We start from the raw sequence: 23,349 nt of genomic DNA, 5'->3' as shown, positions 1-23,349 counted from the left end.
ATCTAATAAAAGAAATAACTCCTATTGCCAAGTTATTCCATTTTTAAAAATATTCTCACTGAATATTTTGTCTTAGTCCTTCCCATTAATAGGACTTCCTGATAAATGATACAGCTCTGGGTTCTGTTGCATGCTCTCCTGAGAAAATGGTATAGAAGTGATATATCCAGAGCTGGGCTTTTTTCCAATTCCCAGGACACTGCAGGGTCACAGAAACACTGATCCCCAAAGGCACATACCCCATTCTAAGATGAAGATGTGATAAATTCTAGCAGATTAATTTAAAAAAACCCCATGAAAATTAATGGAGGAAAAGTAAACTTGCAACTGCTAGCTGGGCCAGCAGGGAAGAGTGCATGTGCTGCACCCACAGCAAGACAGCAATCTGGAGAATTTTGATTAGGGGTAAACCAAGATACATAAGAGATAGGATGAAGCACATGGGTCTTGTTTTTACCTCTGTGGCTCAGACTGGAAGCTTATTTCCCTTCAAGACAAACCAGGGAAGGACACAGATGTGAGCTACAGTTCTCACATATGCACAAAGAACACTCCTTAGAGAGTGTTTAGAGAACACTTTTTAGATGGTATGGATCCTCCTGCTGAAATTGGTCACTGCCACTTTTGAAATGTCAGGATACTACCAAAAGACAGAAAATTAAATACTTGCCAAATACCAGTAAAACTGGGTAATTTCTATCCTTATCAAATATCTGAGAGGCTACCCAAGAAAATATAATTACAGCACCTAAATGCCTCCTATCTACAAGTCTAGTTCACCTGTCTCTGTTGGGTCTACTAAATCACACTGTTGTAAACAAGCTCCAAGTAAATATTTGTTTAATACCATCCACTCCTTTAAGCACAATCCTAACCTGACAGACACCCTTAGAATAGCTTATATTCCACACTTTTTTTTTTAAATTTGACAGTCTAAGTCATTAATATTGTATCACTTTAGCAATTTTCCTTGGTGCTTTTATTACAGTGGTAACAAATAAAAAAAAAGAATTATCAAACATGGGAATCAAAGCCCTTGAAGTCTAATGAAACTTTGCCTTGCTATATCAAACACATCTGATTCATTATAACAGTACTTTTGTAAAGCCTGATTAAAATGGGATATATTTTAAACTTAAAATTAAGTAAAAATTTGAAGTGAAGTTAGATGGGATTTTCCTGACAGCACTTTATTAGAAAGATTAGATGTGAAGATAAACAGGAAATAACACATACAAATATAAATCAGTATAAACCTTATTTATAATGCTTATTTACCTCCCTAGGTCCTATTAAACTTTGATACTGAGCAAAACTAGCAGATGCTCCCAGTACTGCTGTAAAATTTTTTATCTGGCTGTGTCTCAGTCTTGAATAATAAATAAATTGTTCTCCTTTAAAAAACTTTGAATTGTTTAGAAACATTATCTGGGGAATGTAAGAAGGACTGGATGGGAATGAAAGAAGAACTGCATGGGAATTAAGACTTTATATTAACCTTCCTTGGTTATGCAATTTAATTTTAATACAAAAGGCATCTATATAGTTGAATAATCAGACAGCAGCATGGCAATACATAAAACTACCTTTCTATCCCAAAAAAAAAGTAAACAATTCAATATATTTGACCCTCATAATTCATCCAAAACTATTGAAGAAATATTTTCACATTTCACACATGTTCAAAAAGGTATGATTTCTTCCAGTGTAATATCATCTGTCACTGATGAGATCATTCAAACAGACCTCAAGTACCTCTAGACACGACACCATGGTCATTTCTCATTCTTATCCACGGGCTCTTTGTCAGTTTGCATTTTCCATCACTGTACAGCCATGTATTCTGTGAGAGGGACCCAAATCTCCTGCAGCTCTATAAATATTAAATGTTTTCTGATGCAGGCTACAAGATGATTTAACACAGGCAGTGAACCAGGCATCTTAGCAGGGCAATGCAGCCAGCCCAGACAGGGGATTATCTGTCCTGGACAGTCCTGCACTGCACACACAGCACACACAGCCTCTTTCCACGTGCCATCTTTGGTGGATGAGCTGAGACAGGACAAACTGCACTGCTGAGTAGCATCAAAATAAATGCACCACAGGGAGGAATCAACAGTAAGATAAATACACTCCCAGAATCATCACTCTGCCCACGCACAGCAGGGGTCATGGCACAAAACTCTCCTCCAAGGCTGAAAGCAGACTGACTGATCAGAGCTGAATATCATTTTGTGCTATATTCTAACACATGATCTGCATTCTTTCATCCATTCATTTAAAAATCTAAATCACATTTGCCTAACCTGATTTTTCTCTTTTTATGTAGCTAGTGAAATGTATATTTAGTGCACTATTCTGTTCCACAACTCTTCTCATGTAGCAACATGGCAAACCCATATAATAAAGAAACTTATGCTCCTTAAGTAGCAAATAAAACCCAGAAACAAAACAAAAAACAGCTACCAGATAAATGCCAGAAAATTGATGCAAACCCTTGAAAAATGATAGAAGAAATTATGGCATTTAAATAATGAGAGAAAATCCTCAAACCATCTCTGTGTAAAAACCCAGCACACAGCAAAATGATTATTAAGGAGGAGTCCAAGAGCCCTGACACCAAGCAGCACCTCTCTGACACTCCTGTGCTGACAGATGCTACCCTGCTACCTCGTTAACATTGTGATTTTTCCCTCATTTTATTCAAGATCTGCCAGAACAAACTCCTCCTTATCTCTTCAGACAGGGCAATGCAGCTTCTACAGTGCATTCATCATCCTCCTCTGCATGGGGGAGGGAAAAATCCCTCAGCACTGCCTAAATTTGGGATCAGGGAATCAGTTCAGTGACCCCATGCTGCATTTGATGGTGACCTGGCATCATCTAAATGGAGGTGACCTATAAAACCAAAAACTGGATGTATCATTCTGTCTTACTACTTCTGAAGGATTTGTCATTTCTCAGAGCAAATCTGTTAAAAATAAAGGGGGCTTGGATTTCATTAAGATAATCATATGAAGCAAATACCAGAATGTTACTGAGGCTTCATGAAAGAGACAAGACTCCTGAATAAGAGATCAGCTGCTCTTTTCCTGAGTTAGGTCTGACAAACTGATTTAATAGTGAAATTTGCCATAAGAACAGTTGGCTTTAAAAGAACTTAAAAGATGTGTGTATGGGCTGTGCTCTGCCCAAAATACTAATATCTTCTGAATAGATGACAAAATTAATTTTTGCTGTGTAAGAAAGTGCAGTATGCTTATTTTGCTTGCTGTGCAATTTTGCAAAGGACACAATTATTGAGCTGAACATTAAGTCCTGTCTGCCTAACTCATTAAAGATTGTTTCAGTTATTGATAGTATGTACTGAATTCCATGGGATTTTTAAAAAAAATCAGTATAGCTAACAGATAGTGACAGATCTCTTTCTAGTATTAACTCTAAAGAGGAGTAGAAATAGATACAGTAACACATCTGGAATAAGAGACATGCACATGTTTCTAGACTGAGCTACAAGGATTAATAAATGTCATTTGAAACACTGGTTAATAATGGAGCAAGCAGGCTGTTCATTAAACATCAGTTAACATTTATGTGCTTGTACATTTAAAACAAATTAGATATTTGCAGCTTCCAGATAGGTTTTCAAATAAGCAAGTATCTACAGAAGGGGTGTTGTATCAGATAATTCCCTTTTCCTGTGACATTCTGCTATTCAGGTGACAATATTAGATCACCAGGCACCAACCTGGAGCAAAACAAGTCATTCCCCTCAAAGAATGGAAATGCACAGAGGGTCACACTGGAATTTAAAGATCACAGTCTAACACTAGAGAACCTGAACAGATGTGGCCATGGCTCAGCCAGGGCATGAAATACAGAGCTGGAACACAGAGAACCTCTGAGCTTCTTTGCAAATGTAAATTCTCTCCTAGCCCTGCACTGTTCTCCCAAACTGCTCTTCCTCCTGACATCCCAACTCTATAATAAACTCCAATATGGATATAAGCAGCTTTATATCCATTGAAAACAAACTCCAGTTTGGGGACTTAATTATTATGTTTATAACCTTACAGTAAGGAGTCAGAGATTTCACAGTAAATCCTTTCAGGCATGGATTGGACTGTAAAATATGCTTGTAAAGTTTGCAGGATCATTAAGTCACACACCATTGCTAATACCCTACTCACAGAAGCAGCAGTCACACTTACCTTTGCAAACAAAGCATTTAATATGGAAATATTTGCTCTGAACTCTCAAAACTTCTCCTTTGCATGGTTTTCCACAGGTGTTGCAGAGAATTGCAGTACTGGATGGCTTCTCCAGCTGGCTGTGTACAGCCTGGGGTTGTGAAACTGCAAACAAAACAGAAAATAGAGCATTTTAAAAGCCATAGGTGCATCTTCTGTAAGATACACAAGCAATGATAATTAACACCTAGGACAAATCAGGTCAAGCAGATTAAAATTATAACTTCAGGGATTGGCCAGCACAGGAGAAAAGATCTGCCAAAAGGAGCTGAGCCAAGCCAACCCTGATATTTCATAACTTTGAAAGCTTTTGACTGAACACACTTCAAAACATAAATCAGAATTCCTTCTACACATGATCAAGTCTTGAGAGCCTCAGCCTGAATTTCAAAAAATGCTTTGTCATATTTTCTCTTCAAGAAATCAAAAACTATAGATAAAAGCTATAGATTTTATTCAAAATATCTTTAATGGGACTTGGTAACTCTTACACACAAGCTACTGATCTTTAAAGTTTATAGTAAATGCTTGTTTTTACTGCTTTTATGACAGAAATACAGTTCTGCAGATATTTTGAGTACTTCTGAAACATTAACATCCCTGTAAATAGCACATATAACTGATCATTAAACAAAGTTTTCTGTCATTTTGTAAGGAAACCACAATTTCAAGAGGTTAGGTTAATGAAAATGAAGTGAATTTAAAATTTGCTGCCATCTTGTGATGTAAATTAGAAATTGCATTTATTGTGCTGTTGATAACATGAGATAAGTTGGCATCTCAACGTGTTATGTGGAAAAAGTGAGACATGACCTTATTCTTGCAATCCTGCTGCAGCACTGGCATTAATTTTTTATCACAGTGTACTTAGGAGTCAAGAGAGGAAGCATCAAGGCAGTTAATTATAAAGGAGCTGTACTGTAACTCAAGAGATCTGTTTTTTTCCCTGTGTGAAGAACTAATAAACAGGAAAGCACATAAAGCATTTTAAGTAAATTACATATTTAATGACATTTTCTTTTATAATGTGGCATGGTTGCTCAAAGGCTGGAGCGCTTATTTCAAAGTGATTTTGTTTAAATTTTAGCTACAAAACAAACTTGCCAGCCAACCAACCAGTCAAGCTGGAGCAACCTCTCCTACACCAACAGGCTTAAGCAAAAAAGGGCTTTCCACATCCACTGAGCTGGAGTTAGTATTTCAGGAGATGCTAAACTTCCCCTCCCACACACTCCTCCAGGGGACTTGCTGCAAGTTTTACCCAAAACATCACTTTCTACTCCTGAACTGAAGTGGTTTGATATTTTTTTACCCAGAAGATACATGTGCTTGAGCTTCTCATGGCATTATTCACCACCCACTAGCATTTTGTCTTGTCTGCTAAAATTACATGTTCTGTGATGGTCAAAAATGTCCTGCTCAAGGCATTGTGAACTTTGGAGCAATTACTGAAGGCCTGGTTATAATTAAAGACATGTCCAATAAAAACAACATAAGCACTACAGGCAACTGGAAGTTTATAGAAAGGCAGATTCCCAAACTTACACAGAGAAAGTAAAAAAGATCATTGAGGCTACTATGAGGGTCTGATTTATTCCTCAAACAAAAACAGAGGAAACTTTGCAATACTTTTCTTTTGACACAAGAATCTCTCTGTACTGCAACCTGCCCAAAACAAACAACCCACCCTGAAAAAGAATCAACCCTGTAAGAAACCCCACATTTCCAGAGAAAACACTCTCTTCTAGTTCCTTTCTTGCCCCTGGGAGCCCAGCATTGCACTTTTTGCAAAGCAGCAAACATAAATTGTTGCAAAGTTGGGGTTTTTTTTGGTTTCTGGTAACGATTGCAAACTGAAAATGTGGCAGAAAACAGAAAAATTTGTTTTTCACAATGTATTTGGCACTCAGTGTCTAGAGTTACAGGGCAGAACTTCACATGTTTCCTTCTCTTAGGGTCTCTAAATCAAGATTCAGAATTTTAAAACCTCAGAACTCAGCTAAAAAAGAAATTAAAACAAAAAATATTTAGGGTTTGTTTTTAAATTCTTCTTTGAAATTTCCTTTGGAATTTTCTTACTAATCTTGAAGTAACACAAAGCATATTTAAAATACACACTGCAGACAAAGAAGTAATTCTTTTTCCTTTCTCTCAGTTCAGAACTAAGCTACTAAGTATTTCACACAAAATCCCAGTGGGAATACAGTGCCTCTGATATCTTTACAAAGAGTTCCTTTGAAGACAGTTTAAGACACTTTTCTATCTAGCACAACAAAATTATATTATTAATATAAATAATATTTATAAATATATAAATAATATAAAATGTAATTAATATAATTAATCACATATTAGTTTATATTTTTAAACTCTTACACTTAATATGATTTAAGTTGAAATTTCAACTGCTGACAATTCTGAGAAGCTAACTCTATTAGGGAGCTTTACATTTGCACTTATGTTTCAAACCATATTTAAGGAGATAAGTTTACATGGCAATATTCAGTATTGTCCATTTATGTATCAAAATCAGTCTCCTCCAAAGCAGTAGAAACAATCAACATATTAATTAAGTGAAATAATGAATTACTGATGGAATTTAATGATCTGAGACAATTCATTGGATAATAACTAATTAAAGAGCTCATTATAAATGAAATGCCTCCAATATATCACAATTTGTAGAAATTTCCTTCTTAACTTCAAGTTACTTTTTCTAAACCAACATACAACTGAATACCTGATTCTCTAAATTTGCCTTTCTCCCAGACTACCTTCTGCTCCAGCAGAGGCATCCTCATGAATCCTTAAACCCTAAAAGGATCCAACTGTGCTCACTTCTTGACAAAGACAAAAACTGGCAAGGAATGAAGGAGCACTTTCCACAGGACTTCTTTGTGCAAGACTTGTCTGCTGGGGCCATCACTGCCAATGTTCTTGCCAACTGTCCAGTGCTCACACATCTCTGATGTCAAGACTCAGCCTGTCTCCACCAGGCTACACAGTAGATAATTCTGCTTGGTTCTGGACCAAATAGGGCACATTAACCAGCAACAGTTTGCTGGAAAACTTCTCAAATTTACTTCTACCCTGCTTACTCTAGATGTGCACTTGCTGCATGTACCACAGGGAAGGAGGGACAGTGGCATTGTTTATTATTAAAGCTGCATTGCACATCTTATGGCCACTGCCAAATGCTTTTTTGGTGTGCTTGTAACTTCCACAGATTCACAGAATACCCTGAGTGGGAAGGGACTGACAGGAACCATCAAGTCCAACTCTTGGACCTACCCAGACCATCCCTAAGAATCACAATATTTTCCTGAGAGCTTTGCCAAACTTTAACCATTCACATGAACAGTACTTGCATTTGATGATCTCAAACTCATTTCTGCAGGGAAAATTTCAGAAAAAATGTCTAAGCTTTTTATAAAGGTGAAAAAATGTTGGCATACAATGTATTGGTTTTCAACATCAAAAAGAAAGAAGAAGACCTTGCTTTTGGAAGTATTTGGATCAAAGGCTGCAGCCTGACTTTGGTGAACACTGTGACAGGTACACTGGATCCATGAAAATCCACAGCTTGTGGTAAAAATCCCATCCCTTTGACTAAACCCAGCTCCTGCAGCATTGCTAGAGTAAGCAGGATTTAACAGCTGTGGGGACCAGGATAAGGTGCCAGAGACAAGGAAAATATTTGGCTGAGACAGGAAGGCTTTTTTCCAAAAGACAAGCTGATGGTGGTAACAGAAGGGAGAGGATTCATAAGTCCCTGGTCATGCTCTGCTCAGGAACCTGGGATAGAAAATGTCACCTTTTCTGTGCTGTGAGTGAACTGGGAAACCAAACTCTTGGCAAAAGATCCAGTCTAGGATTGGTCTGTGCAGAAGATGACAAACCCCTTTGCTATCAGGCTCTCCAACAGCTAAATGAGAAATCTTCATGGTAGATCCAGACCTGATGAAGAAACATGTCCAGAAGCTGCAGAATTTGACACAGCCCTAATGCTTTTTCCAGTTTTTTTGTTTTGTTTCAATTCCACACAGCAACATACAGAAGCCATTCTGAGCTTGGAAATCAAGTACTGAAAATTAAGAAGTGTCATGCTTAAAAATGCATTCAATCTGGAATCAAAACTCAACTAAAAGCTTAATAATAAAGAATTCCTCTTTTTTTTATTACACAGACACAATTAAGGCCACATAACTCATTTGCACCACATTATCTAATTCTGTTCTGGAAAAAAAAAACCACAACAGTTTAATAGTTTTACTGTTCCTGGTGATTAAAGAAGCCCAAAATGATAAAGGGCCAAATGACACAATTTGATATAATAATCTCAGAATCTTTGATGAATTATTTGGGTTGGAAGTGTCTTTCAAGTTCACCTAGTTCCAACCCTCCTTTTTGTGGGTTGTTTTGGGTTTTTTTTATTGTGTTCTGGAGGCTGGGTTAAAAAAGTGACAGCTTTTCATTTCAGGCTCATACAAATACAGCACCACTGGCCTGCAACAGCAGCTCTCCATCAGCAAAAAAGATACAATAATTTTCTTTAGTAACTACAGGCTCCTCTATAAATCCACAACATTTTGCTTCATTAAATGAAAACATACTTTTGAGAGGAAAAGACATCAATATTTAAACTATAATTACCAGCTGTTTAGTTCATAGTAATGTTCAGCTTTTTCAACAAAGGCAAAGGCCACATTCCAACTCTGAATCAAAACGACACAGCACTGGTAAGGGATATTATTCAGCATGAAGGAATTACCAGCAAATTATCTTTGTGTCGACACTGAAACCTTTAGTCTCTATAGCTAGAAGTGGTTACTAAAAATCAAAATAAACAAATATGAGACCCAAATGCCATTTACTCACTTAGCATTTGAGAAACAGGACAGCATTATTGATTGCTGACATGCTGTATCAAGTGATTTGGGGAGGGTGAGGCTCACAGCAGCCCAATGGGGAATTAAATTTGCAATCTTCCTGGAGCAGGATTAAAGGAGACGCACACAAGTACTGCTGGAATTAGAGACTGGAGTTTAAATTCTTGTTTTAACAAACCCTTCTTGTGTCGACTGAGTCAAAACACTCAGAGCTGAATTTAAAAACATCCAGATGAAAACATAGGAAGGAAGCATTTAAGTGCCTCTAAATATCCCAGTGAAGCTTTATTCCCACTGTAGGGCTGGCCCCTGCTCTCCCCCGTCTTGTGTCTGTGTTTAAAATCCAGTGACAAGGAGCTGTGCTGATGTGAGGATAACATAGAAATGCATAATATAGTAATGCATGCAGTGATCAGAGAACCACATGTCAGCTACATTTAATATAGATAAGGGGGTTGATTTTCTTTTTTTTTTTTCCTTAGAACCAGGGGTTCATTATGGAGCTTCTCAGAGTCCTGAGACCTCACTGGTCTTTTCCACAGAAAAGATGAGAAAATGAGTAACTGTGTAATGGGAACTCCACAAGCTCTTCCCACCCATCCTGCCAACCCCATTCAGCAGTGGGGAAAAGCAAATCCCTGGCCCCACCCTGCCTGAGGAGGGCACGTGCTAGATGTTCTAAAACAGAATATTAAATAACTGGTGGTGACCTGGTTTATCCTACTTCTCAATTAGCACCTTGTGTTAAATGACTTTACAAATGTGTTTCCCTGCTTTATGGCACATTCTCACTATAATGCCCTGTTCTTCTGTAGGTCCCACAAGAAACCACAAGATCAGGAGGATAAAGGGAAAGAAGTTTTGCTGTCAATGTCCATATTATATGGTCCCTTGAGCCCTCCAGCTGGCCACACAGAGGCCAGCACACAAACTCACTGCCTTTCTTTCCCAAAGGTGCTTTTCTGCACCAAGAGGGTCCAGGCAACCCCCAGAAATGCCCACTGCTCTTTCCAAGACCTCTGTGGTGGCTCCTACAGCAAAGCACTGTTACTTCTCTCTTTAGTTCCTGTATTGTAAGAGAAAATATTCACCATATTCAATAAATGTCTAATCAATAGGTCTCAATTAAATTCACATTGTCCAAAATTACAAAGTAAAATGCTTCAAGAACTGTGCTCCTTTTTGAAATGTATACCTGTTTCTACTACATACAAGCAACCACTCCTACAGTGCCTTTCCAAAGCATGTCTTTCCCAGCACTTCCTACTCATCATCATCAAACCAGAAACCCACAGCTGATACAGGGCACACAGCCAGCTGAGGCGACCTCTGCTTTTACTGCCAGTTAAGAATTTATGGGACCAGAGGCAGAAGAGAGGTGTTATCCAGCAGGATGTGAATAAACCATGTACAAGAGGTGCAACACAGCCTGAGAAGTCACACAAGAGCTTCATATCTCACCACATGCTCTGTGTGAAATTCACATCACAGAAACAAACTTAGCACTAGCTAACCTCCTGCCCTCGTTATTATAATTAAATATTTACCAAATTCAAACACAGAAAGTTCATATAAATCTCTGCTGAGTTGGAGTAACTGTTACTGCAGCATTGCAAAAGCTATTTTTGTACAGGTTTAGCTAGATTGCAGTGAGATACAGAAACAACAGCCCAAGATATCTGCACGAAGAAATACAGAGGGGTTTCTTTCCCATTATAGCCAAATATAAACTCTGAAAACAATTTCAATTTAAAAGAATGAGGAAAGTTTTCAAATTGAGCTGTTGGCTAACTACCAGAGTCATTATCATTTCTGAATCATCATTCATATAATTAAAAGAACACAAAGCATAATTTACAATAACTGTTTAACCATCTTTCCCTCTCTGCTGCGTTTCCACATAAACACAGTTGTTGACAGCATCAGTGATTTAGTTACCACAGCCCCAGGTGCCAAACAAGTCATTTCAGGTCCAGGCTGACCAAAATGTGGAGTCATCACACTGTACCTGTATCCTCAGGCATTGCTGCGCTCAGTCCCTCCCCGAGGGGGATCTCCAGGAGCTCTGCTGCCAGCGGGGAGCGGGATCCTCAGGGTGTGCTGCCCCAGCCCAGCCGGGCTCAGATGAGTCCCGAGCAGCCCCGCACAGAGGGAGCAGAGCCAGCCCCCGTCACCGCCGGCAAAAACAGCGAGCGACAGCAGCGGCAGCGCTGCCACGGCCGGGGGTGACACAAGGGGTGTCCCTGCTCCAGGTGACACCACGGCCACTCCAGAGTGCTGCTGGGCACCTGCGGACACAGGCTGAAAGGACTAAACCCTGCTAACTCCCTGTCATGAAATAGAAATGCAGGCTGAGGTAGCAGGGAAACCCCTCCAGACGTCCCCCAAACACAGCACTCCTTTCCCCTGGTGCAGGAGGGCACAGCACGAGGAGATGATGTAAAGCACTGAGATGCTCTCACTGTGTGATACCTGGCAGCCAAAAACCTCTCCTGACTGCTCATATGGAGTTGGCATGTGTATCACTGGAATAACAGTGATGTGTTGAGCTATTTAAAGCACTACATGGGAACAGAATGAGCGTTTCTATAAGGACTCTGACTTCAGAAATCTATATGGTGAGTACACCACTGCTCTGGGCCATGCCAGACACGTTCTATAACTTTAAATAGCCCTCAGCTGACATGGTCTAAGACCTAGAGCACAGATCTGAAGGTCCCGGGCTCTGAATGAAAACTATGAGCTACTCAATTTTAAAAAATCTTCTATATGCATTATCTTGCAGCAACTGCCTTTTGACATGAAACTCCTTTGCCAGTTTTTTGTTTTGTTCAGTATTGTTGTGCTGCCTGCATGAAGCCAAACCCATCCTCACACTCTTTTGGATCACCATCAGCCACCCTGGCTGAGCTCTCCAGATATTTGCAGGATTTGGCCTACTTAGGTTTTCCCAGCAGCTCCTTCAGCTTGGCAGAAACACAAAAGGCACTTTGCTAAAAGGCAACACTCTGAAGGCACGTAAATTAATAGGCAGGAAAAAAGGCTTTCACTCTAACGCAGTCTTGCCAGGCTTCCCAGGCTAAACGCTTGGTAACTTGCATTTTAGGGCTGTATGACCATGATGCAGTCACACAGTGATTTGTATTTACAGCTTGAGGTGTGATCCCTGAGCCTCCCCTGCAGTCTCACCACTTGGATACAGCAAAGGAGAAATCTCACCCGAGGAGCTCAGAGGGTTTTTGTGGTGTTTCCCAGAAACTCCATCACCACTCATGAGCTTCACAGGCACAAAGCATGAGGCCGCTGCACCTCAGCAGCAAGATGGGCTGACTGGGAGAGTGACAAGGGACAGCCAAGAGAGCAGAGACCCCTGCTGCAAATGATCCAGAGCATCATAGCTTTAACCTGATTTCCCAAATCAACACAGACAAACACCTGTAACTCCACTGTTCCAATAACAGCACACTGCCCTGGCCACAGAAAAGGACAGGGCACTTGGCTCCTCTTAAAATCCCAAGTGAAGTCCTAGTAGCCACAGCAGTGCTCTCGCCCATCCCGTTTCAGGTTTGCTTTTTCCAAGGTTACGTTACCCAGGTCAATGTTGTCACCAAGATCTTTGCAAACAGCAACCAGACTGCAGTGAATTTAGGCCACTCTGAAAGGATCAGTTTGCTGCAAAATCTTTATAACCTGTGGTACCATGAGTTATAAAGCACATTTTAAAAAGATTTCAGACCCCTTCCTAATTAACTCAGCATTTTCCTGTACTCACTGTCATCTTCCCCAGTGTAAGCTAAAGTGAACGTCAGCAGTAACTGGACTGGTTATAGTTTAGTTTTAGGTAGTTCCTGCAAGGAAAAAGGAGTTAAGACTTGATGATCCTCATGGGTCCCTTCCAGTCTGAGATATTCCAATAGGATTCTGTGACTCTAGGAAGATGAAAGTACATCTACCTCCACTCCTGTTCTTCCTGCACTTCACTAAGCCTATTTTGAGCTTTTTTCACAATCTGTTTCTGAAAAGTTTTTGGAACAATTATATTATTAAATGTAGAAGAATGTAGTTTGTTCTTCACAATAAAATATGGAAGCATTTTTCTAACTAATTTTTTTAAAATCAGAGTTATAACACCACCTGAGATTCAGGGACTTTGCAGTATTCAACAGATACGTACCTGTTAGCTTGCAGCAGCTCTTAAATTGCTTGGGATTGGCATATTGGTTTAAATTTTAGGTTGCCTTGTGTGGAGTCAGGAGTTGCACTCAACAATCTTCATGGGTCCCTTCCAATACAGGAGCCCTTGTGATTTTATAAAACTATGTCCCTGGACTTTAAGTGGCTCATCCAGTTTCTACCTCATTGTATATATATCTATCTCAATACTGATTAAGATACTAAATTTCCATAAATAATATCTAATTAATGACTTTTACTTTGAAAATGCTGCAAAATACAAGTAATCATCATATTTAACATATTTTCTCAGTACATTTTTAGATGTATTTTCTTCTAAGTTGCTAAAACTGGTTGCAGTGCTACTTCAGGTTATTTTTGCTTTTGCTAGTTTTGATCCAAGTAAGTGATAATTTGGATCTTCTACTGGGGATAATATGATCAAAAAGAGCATTGCTGTCCTCTGTGGTGACAGTGACAGGAACCCAGGGAATGGCCTGAAGCCGTGTCAGAGGAGGTTTAGGTTGGATATTAGGAAAAGGTTCTTCACCCAGGGGGTGGTTGGGCACTGGAACAGCTCCCCAGGGAAGGGTCACAGCATCAAGCCTGACAGAGTTCAAGAGTTTGGACAATGCTCTTGGGCACACAGTGTGACTCCTGGGGATGGTGCTAGGGATCCTTGTGTGTGTCCTTTCCATCTCAGGATATTCAATTATAATAAAAAACACAATAAAATTAAATATACCTCTATATATAATGATACAGATTTTGGTAATACTTTATCACTAGGACAAAAAAAAAAAAAATAAATTAAGTAATAGATGTTTACTTTCAACTATCACAATGTATTAAGTGAACTGATGTATTCAGCTGTGTCTGAAGTTGGAACCAGTGCTGAATGGCCCATGTCCCCAGGCATTCGTGACAGAAACAAAAAAGGACAAACCCAAGGCAGAAGTGAAAACAAGCAGGAAAAGTCAATGAGTTGGGTAAATAGTACCTCTACAATTAAACTCATGTCTTCCAGCCTTCTGCCCAGCCTCTCTTGCATGAATCCAATTTCTGCTGGGACTTGCAAAACCACCCAACTCTGCCCTCAGTGACCTATTGCATGTTTCAGTCCTCAGAAACAGCCTGAGTTTGAACTTCTGGCTCTCAAACACCTCCATCCCCAAGTCCATAAAGGAGATAACAGTTCTCATTAACTGCACAGCAACGAGCCATGTGCACAGTTATCTTTAATTGAAACACAAGCAGGTCAGAGACAGTGGGCTCTTGTACATGGCACTGAAGAACAGAACCTGCCTTAGCAGGGAGCCTGGGCTAGATGAACTCCAGAGGTCCCTCCCAACCTCAACCACTCTGTGATTCTCTGAATCCTGCACATTTATGAAGCAGGAAAAATCAGGCTGAGAACTCTGAGCTGTGACAGAGAGCAGGCAGCTGTGTTTGCTCCAGAGGTAACTGGGTCATGAGTCCCACTCTGCTCCTTGCTATCTCCTGGGAATAAAGAGCTTCCTTCAGCCCAGAAATCCATGATGACAGCCCTCGTCTGCTGGCCAGCAAGTTGGATGAATGAAAGCAGAACTTCTCCCACTCCCAGCTCCTTTTTCCAAGGGGGACCTCTCTATGGCAGACCTGGATCCAGACCAAAGCTGCCATTAGCCTTCTGTGCTCCCCTAAATGAAATTAAAGCATTATCTAACATTCTTCAGAAAACTGTGCACGCAAAATAGTGAGCAGAAATCAAACAGAAAACCTACAAAGCCTTTAGCAGAGATTTTCTAATGGGAAACCGTGGTGTATCAAACCCAAAAAAACAGGGTGCAAGAAAATGCTTAAAAAACTGAAAAAAAAAAAAAAACCCTGCCCTGTGATGAGGTGAGATCAGGTCCAGAATTCAAAGTGACCCAGAGGATAAAGGGATAGGTCTGGTTAGCAGCAGAGAGACAATGAGAGCCACAGCAAAGGTCCCACAGGTCCCACACCTTCAGGAATGAACCTGCCACACAGGGACCCTGCTGGCCTTGGGAAACTCATGGGGATTGCCAGACCTCAGATAAGGAAAGATCTGCTCAAGTAGAGGTCACAGACTGCAATTTAGCTCAGAGAAAACCTGTTGTGTAATAAGGATATGGCAAGCAATTAACAAAAGGTATTCATTTCTAAAAGGTCAGGCACTACAAGGGACCTGTCACAGAAAGGACTTCAGAAAGCAAGAGGGAAACTGTACACCCAGTGGTGAGCTAGGATAATGGGATGCATTGTAATAAGGGAAGGCATCCTGGCTGCAGCAGAAAAGGTACTGTAACAAGAACCACCCAGAAAAAAAAACTAGGATCCAATCCCAGCATTTTATAGGAGGGAAATCAAAAATGAACAAAGCAATAAACGCCAGTTGGTCTGGCCAAAAATTGCACATGGTAGGCATGAGAGTTAGAAAAACTCATTTATATATTTGAATACAGGAAGATTTAAATTACAATGTGAATTTAGCATTTAGGGGATCATGAGTGGTGCAAGAAAGATGACAGGCACAGCAAAGATGCCAAGAAAATTTTGGGGTATTTTTTTTGGGACTAAATGAAGGCATAAAGAAGGGTTTTAAGGGAGGATTCTACTGTGTGGGCTGATGCTTCATGCACACAAAGAGAGAAAGAGATCACTAAATTTTAATTTATCACTGTTTTATATATAAAATTAAATTGCCTGGATTTTTAATCAATGAAAATTTCAAGTGCTCAAATAGAGAGTAAACAGAAGTGTAACCTAAAGATTTAGACAGACTTAAAGGTCCTTCACTGCACTGCTGTCTTCTGAGAAGTTATGCATACAATTGTCATAAATCTGCAATCACGAGCTACCTATTACACAAAATTATCAAATGATGATGTGAGTTGGTGCTATCCAGAAAATAAAAAAATATTCAACCTCTCATGTGTTTTAATTAGAATTAATAAATTTAACTTTGAAGGTTTCTTACAAAAAAAAAAAAAAAAAAAAAAAGCACACATCCCACTCCCATCACTCTCCCCAAAATGGGAGATCCTGGGTCTATGTCTGAGAGAAGTCATATGCCTGAAATGCCACACACATAAGCCCAAAGCTGCAAGGCTGCAAACTCCTCTTGAACACATCCAAAGGCAGGGCAAGCTGATTTTTCACTTCCCACTTCCCAGCTGTCCATGGCTGACTGTGGGAAAGCACCTTTGGCTTCCACATGTAGTGGGAACAGCTGTGTGTGCTTGTTCACAGCTTGTGTCCTTGGTGAGATTGGGGCCACCTGAACGAGTGTCAAGGTGAGTTTTACACCAATAGATCCAATAGAGAACCACGGGTGCAAATTCCTCTTGCTCAGAGGCTCAAGCAGCTGCAAGTCCAACCCTGGTGTTTGCACAGACAGCTCTGCTCAGGTTTGTGAAGGAGAGAGACACTGAAAGTCATATTTAGGATCTGGACCTCAAATCCCAAGTGAAAAGCCATGAAGAAGAAACCTGTCCCAGAGGGGAGTGGGGATTTCAGACCCATTCTCATCTGCAGTTCTGTGTCCTGCACACACACACAGCTCCCAGCACTTTAATCCTTGCCTTCAGCCCACACTGACCATGCCAGAGAACATTCTTCTGCCTGCTTTCCAAATCCCATTCTCTATGAAGGGATGTAGCTGCAAAGCAGCAGGTCAGATCCAAATCCTACTTAAATACATTCATTTTGGTTGATAATCACTGAGGAATTCATCAACAACGTTGAGCACTGTTTGGAAAATAAAGAAGTCATAATGGGAAATGTGACGTTGTTACTTAATCATGCTCCCAGTAAGGGCACCAGTAAAACCACTATTGAGCTGGGTGGAAGACTTTCATCAGCATTCATTTCCTAATTCTGTCAAGTTTTGATCTTAGCAGTTGACTCATCAGAACCAGAAAGTTCAGCCCTTCTCCTGCTTGCCTGAGGTTACTATTTCCCATCATCTGAAATGCAATTATGTCTCTGAGTTCACTTGAATACCAAGAAACAAAGCAGATTGTCTTTTTTCTTGGAGCGTGTCTAAATTAATGGATATTCTTTATTGCTTAGTTCTACTGTAAGCAGCTCCAAAATCTTAAGAATCAACTTTAAGGAAATCATTGGACTCTATATCTGTTACTGTTCTGCACTCCCTGGCTGCCTGATGATCACTTCTAGAACCTCCACCAGTTACCCAAACCATATTCCTGCCAATCCCCTCATCTTTAGGGCATTCTTTTTTTGAGAGCTGTGACCCAATACCAGAAGCTGTCACTGTGGTGCTGCTTCCTGCCCCCAGGTCTGTAGCACCTGCTGGGTGCACCCTGCTCTGCATCACTCTTCACACTGGCATCTGCTCCATCTGCATCCTCAAACAGGGGAGGGGACAAGCACATTCCCAGGCTTGGAAATGAGCAAATGTTTGCAACTGGGGAAAAACAGTGTGGAAGGAATTTCCACGGCTCATTTGTCTTTCCATTCCTTGGTACAAACAGAGTAATAATAACAATAATGATGCCTGTTTGTTACAGCAACACCAAAAAGCAGAAGCAAGACAAAAATACAGAAAGCAGTAGTTCATTTTGCTAGCCAAGCTGCAATCTATCACCCCCAATCATTATTAATATATTTTAATATAAGTTTTATATATTAATTAATATAATTTACTAATTTTTTAGACATTTTTATGTCTAAAATAATTACTTTGAAATACAAAACTGAACTCCTGCTTTTACTTGCTCTGCTTAATTTGGCATTAGAAAGGGATTAGCTTTTGTTTTATTGCAATCATAGAGTTAATTCAAATATACATAGATATTGATGTGACTGAAGTTCTGGTGCTAAATTCACACTATCTCAAACAGTGCAAATTAGCTATCTTTGGTGAATTTTTCACAGTGTAAGAATTTCTTCTTAGATTCAGTTACACCCATACAAATCTAATTCTGCTTCTTCCCCATCAGACAGACCAGCACGCTGCCTCCCTTTTCACATTCAGGCTACACAATTTCTGCAATGGATTATTCCTTGACACTGCATTCATAGCAGAAACATGTTACATTCACACAAACTTGACCCCAGAGCCCTCAGCTACAGTGAAGTAGCTTGCACAGTTCTACTACTAACAGGAATATTTTCGGGGTATTTATACAACATGCTTTGAGACCAAATTTTGAGGTGTTTAATGCAAACCAATGCCTCATTCAAACAGCAAATGAGTTTAGGTTCAAAACAAATATTTTGTTCTGAAGCTTTATATTCATCTTTTACAGACAGAAGGGGAAGCAGCAACACCATCTGATAAAATCATGTCTTATTTATAAAAAGAAAGATAGTGTACAGCATTGTACAACATTTTCCCCAGAAATGCAATTCAGTGAAGGACAGATGAAAATCCAGAGTCAAATTCCACACTAACCTCTCTCCCTTGATTTCAAAAGGGCTGAAATATGAAGTATCTTTATTGTGTCAAGTGAACAGTAGTGTGGTCAGGAGATCCTGAAGCACACTATTCCCCATCCAGCCTCTGAACCTGGCTAGTTCCTCACATTCTACACAAAACATACAATTAATCTAAAATTGTAGCCAAAGCCTGGTGAACACTGAGACCCTTTACTTCCCTGTGTCTCAGGAGAAGCCTTTACCTCTGTCCCTAACAGAGAAAAGCCTGGCAAGTCACTGCAATGTGGAGCCTGACAGCCCCTGGGCAGATGTAGGTCACTCCTCCTCCTCCCAAGGGCAAGGAAACCAGGAGTTCCATCCGCTGCAAGCTGCTCCAGTCGCCAATAATCCCACCAATTCCAGTCTAATACCAGCCCCCAAGAGGGCAGTGACCCACATCCTGCTGCAGCAGACCAGGGCTCCTGGGCCAGCACAGGCACAGCTGCTCAAGGAGCCAGCTCGTGTCCCAACACACTCCAGCACATCCCCTTCTTGTGGCTGCCTCCTCTGAGGCTGTTTGCACTCACAGTCCTCCCACCCTGAGCACTTCAGGCTCCCTCCCACCACCCACACCTGATGGTTTGGTCTTTGTGACAATGACTGCTCTTCGGGCAGCTGGCTCTATGTAAAGCAGGACAAATTGTGCACAGCCAAATCTGGGGGACCTTGGGATGTAGGGATGTGCCCACACATAGCCAGCAAGGAGCCCAGTGCAGCCCCACCAAACCCTCACACAGTTTAAGAACAGAGGACAAGCTATGGCCATGAGGTGCTGGGCTCATCAGAGCAGGACAATACCCCATGGCCAATCTATTTACAACCAGGTCTTTTTACTTCTAACATATTTTCCCACAAATGCTCCTCCCTGACTGACCTTAACATCTCCTTTTCCCAACTTCAATCCTTCTCCTGGGCACACAGTTTCTCCAAACGTTCCTTCCATCATGTTGCTGGAGGAAGTGTCTCCCTTACTATTTCCCAGGGCTGCAACACCTCTGTGCTGTGTTCACCCTTCCCCACTGCTGACTGTGTTCCAAAAGGGCATCAGAGCACAGTCTGGCACTGCCCTACACCCAGTGCATCACAGAAAAATAAGTTTGCATTAAAGAGAAGCCCAACTTTAGTTTAATGCAACGCATTAAAGAACAAGTGATCCATGGTACCACAGCACATTTCCAGTGTTTATTTCCAAAACAGAAGATAAACAAAGATAAATCTCCTCCCAGTCCAAATACTCCTAAAGCAAATGATGACTCAGACGGTAAATACCCTATCACATCCCACTTCTATCACTTGGAGTGACAGCCCTGCTCTCAATGAACTAAAGAACAATTCTGCTTTGTAATGAATAAAATCAACATTCTCTCCTGTATGACTTGTTTTTCTGTACTGCTAAGCACTATTATTATCTGGACTTTAAAACTTCATTTTAATAGTGTTTCTGTAGAAACAAGCCTGAATTTTAAAAAGTTATTTTGCTTTACAAGGTGCTTTCTTAAAATGTGATGTAGCACTGAGAGGTACCTAAGGAAAACATAGTCTAATAAAGTTACACAGACCAAGGTGGAAGCAATGAGTATTAATTTCATATTCAAAACACGATATGCAATTCCATGAAAAGACTGATGGGTTCCACAGGGTATAAAAAATTATATGATGAATTATCCCAGCAATACAGTTTCTTACATAAGAGCTAGGAAAAGCACATAGTAAGGGCTAACGTGCTAAACAAACAGGAACAATTCCTTAATGCAATCCAATCCTTACCTCTGCAGTAATTTTAGCTACAACTGTCACTGGGGCTGTGGAAAACATGACATCTTGTGGAAATGCTTCTCTCTATGACAACCAACTAGCTCACCCAACCAATGAGACCTTGGGTGCCGAAAGCAGAAAACTCAATTAGCCACCATGACTTGCAGAAATCCTTAATCTGACCTAGCTTCCAGACTCATTCACTCTGACAAACATTTGTCATACTGTCAATCACAAATCAGTCCCAACTCTTAAAGTGCCTCTGTTAGCAACATTTGCTGTATCACTAAGCATAAGAAATTCTGCTACCTCAATTTTAGTTCCCTTCCCACGCTGAGCTGAAACAGAGTTGAAAACTCTGGTCTGAATTTCATCCTGGCACAGAACAATGAATTCCACTTATGCTCCAAGTCATACAAGCTCGATGACCCCCTCATGTCACAGGTTCTCTGCCTGACACCCTGCTGGAGCCCAGGGCAGGCAGGTTTTGATGCCTTGCATTGCACCACTGAGCTGATAACAGCAATGCTTTTATGCACCTTCATATTTCCACAGCACTGTAAGACTGACACGGCATCTTTTCCAGTGGAGCTTTAATCTTCAAAGGAACAAGTTTTCAGTTCTTCCCTCTATGTAAACATGAGCTTTATACAAGAGAGATCAGGTAACAATTCACCTTTCCATTGTTTGCTACAGTTTCCTGAAATGCCAACAACAATGCAAATTTTATCAGAAGAGTTAGTAATTCCCGAACAAAATCACTCAGTGAGAACACTGTATATGAAACAACGTGCAAATATATTCTATTCAAAGTAAAGGTGTAATATTTAACAGTTCAAGCATTTCTCTTGGGCAAAAATTAACAATGTGTGGTATTGCATAATAAAAATGAAACATCTTTAATCTCTAGCTTTAAAATTAGGCACTGCAAGAAGAAATTCTCTTTCTGATTATTTTCAAAATGTTACAAACTCTTACTCCCAGATGTTCATTACACAAGTTCAGGATATAACTAAATATTAAATAAATGTGCAAACTGTATCTTTAATGTAGACTCATATAAAAACTTCACACGCTAAGTGAAGAACAAAGGAAGAAGAAGAAAAAACAACAGAGCTGCCTCTTTTAGGGGAAGATTTGCAAAACAATAGAAAATAAAAAAAAAATTGTATTTGCATACAAATACCTGGGAACTGCTGGCCAACACAGATGTGGTACTGAGGAAAGAAAAGGACTGGGGGAAACACAAACCCCACCAACTAATATTTTCAATAGTAGAACAGCAACAGGTTCTGTAAAGTGGAGAAATAGCAGATCTCTGCCTGATCTTGGGCCCTGCTATCCACACAAAACAGGCCTTTCTTCATATTATTTGCTTGAGAAAATGTAACTTTGCAAGAAATACCTGCTGTCAGTTCTTCCTCTTAACCAAAATAATAAAAACTGCCCCAAGGACTAGCTAACGACTTGGAAAAAAAATAGTAATAATGTGTCATTCTACAACTGACATCTAAAAACACAGGATTTCTTTGATAAATATTCTTTTGTAAAGATAGTGTCATGGAGGTTTTCTGTACCCAATATAATATTATCCTGATTTAGCAATGCATCACTAACACAAGACCATTCAGTATGGCTCTTCAGAAAGCAGCAGAATCCCTGCATCTCTGGTTCAAGAATGTTTTCTACTGCACTTCACAATTTGCTTCTTTTAAACCTCTATTTAACTTTCTTTCCAAATGCAGGTCAAATTTCCCACCCAAATCCTGCCTTGAGCCCCCTTACTGACAGTCTGCTAGGGTGGTTAGATCCATACAGGTGTAATCAACACTTATTTACAAATTGATTAAGTTAATTTCTGCTGTGAGTTCCACTTAGCATCAGGTAAGGGTAAAGGAAAATTGCTGGAAGTCATCTCTGTGTGCTCCAGACAGCAGCCCAAGTGTCCAACTCCACAGCACTATAGCAGCAGTCCCCAAAGATGCTCCAGCAGACTGACAGATTTCCCACTTCCACATTTGGTCTGTTAATAATTACCAGAAATTGAAAAAAGAAAATAAACTCATCATTATCACTCTGAAACCTACTGAGATGGAGTTTTTCATTCATTTTTTATGTCCTCTTTTCAATCAGCAAGATTACATTTCTACAAAGGTTGAATTGTAACAAAGACTTGAAAGTTTATTATTCTACTCACACAGTAAGATTTAATTAATTTTATTTAAAAGTACTGATCCAAACCTTTCAAACACATTCAGACCTACTCAAAAGCCTTAATACTCATATGCTAAACCTCAACTTTGGCACATATAAATCCATTTATTGGTTGCATGATTAGTATGGACAAAATTAGAAAATTTAATAAAAGAAAGTTTGCTTTTTTAAAGTTGAAATTTCTCTGTCTTTAAATATAAGCTCCTTTTTCTCAGTATGTTTTGCTATCATTTTACAGACAGTTTTATACTACTGAGATTATACCTCTCTGATCTAAGAATCTCTTATATATTTTACATTCACTCAAAAAGAAAATAAGGGTCCCAAGATTCAATTTTAAATCAAGACATTATTTCAAAATTGGCCTAGCTGTACTAATAACATATTAAATTATAATGAGAAGCTGTATACTCTGCTGTGCAGCAAATCCACAGACTATTAGAAATTTATTCTCAGGTCAGCTGTACAAGAGATTAGATCTTTTAATTATCTGTCACAGAATGGGAGTTAGGAGCCTCGAATCCATTCAGCTGTTCAGTTTGTGACCTCTAGAAATAAATCTGACCTCTTACAAAGCCCATGTAAGCACTACACACACTCTGAGGCACAGCTATGGTTTT

At 39.9% G+C, this 23,349-nt stretch overlaps 1 protein-coding gene across 11 annotated transcripts in view; it reads right to left on the bottom strand.

Moving 5' to 3' along the window:
• ABLIM2 (actin binding LIM protein family member 2) overlaps positions 1–23,349 on the bottom strand; it is a 125,793-nt gene that overhangs the window by 86,958 nt on the left and 15,486 nt on the right. For 8 of the 11 annotated variants that reach the window (XR_013774211.1, XM_079305328.1, XM_079305329.1 and 5 more), the window contains exon 2: positions 4,212–4,355. Coding sequence is in view for 10 of the 11 variants with exons in the window: in XM_079305328.1 (XP_079161454.1) it covers positions 4,212–4,355 (144 nt within the window). In the remaining variant the exon portion in view is untranslated. Of the gene's footprint in view, positions 1–4,211; positions 4,356–11,147; positions 11,246–23,349 lie in introns of those variants that run through there. The other 3 variants (XM_079305330.1, XM_079305327.1, XM_079305326.1) reach the window with 2 other exon arrangements.

The sequence above is a fragment of the Erithacus rubecula genome (genome assembly GCF_903797595.1).
Source record: "Erithacus rubecula genome assembly, chromosome: 5".
In the NCBI taxonomy this organism is placed as follows: Eukaryota; Metazoa; Chordata; class Aves; order Passeriformes; family Muscicapidae; genus Erithacus; species Erithacus rubecula.
Note: the sequence above shows the minus strand (reverse complement) of the source record. Positions and strands in the feature narration are given on the sequence as shown.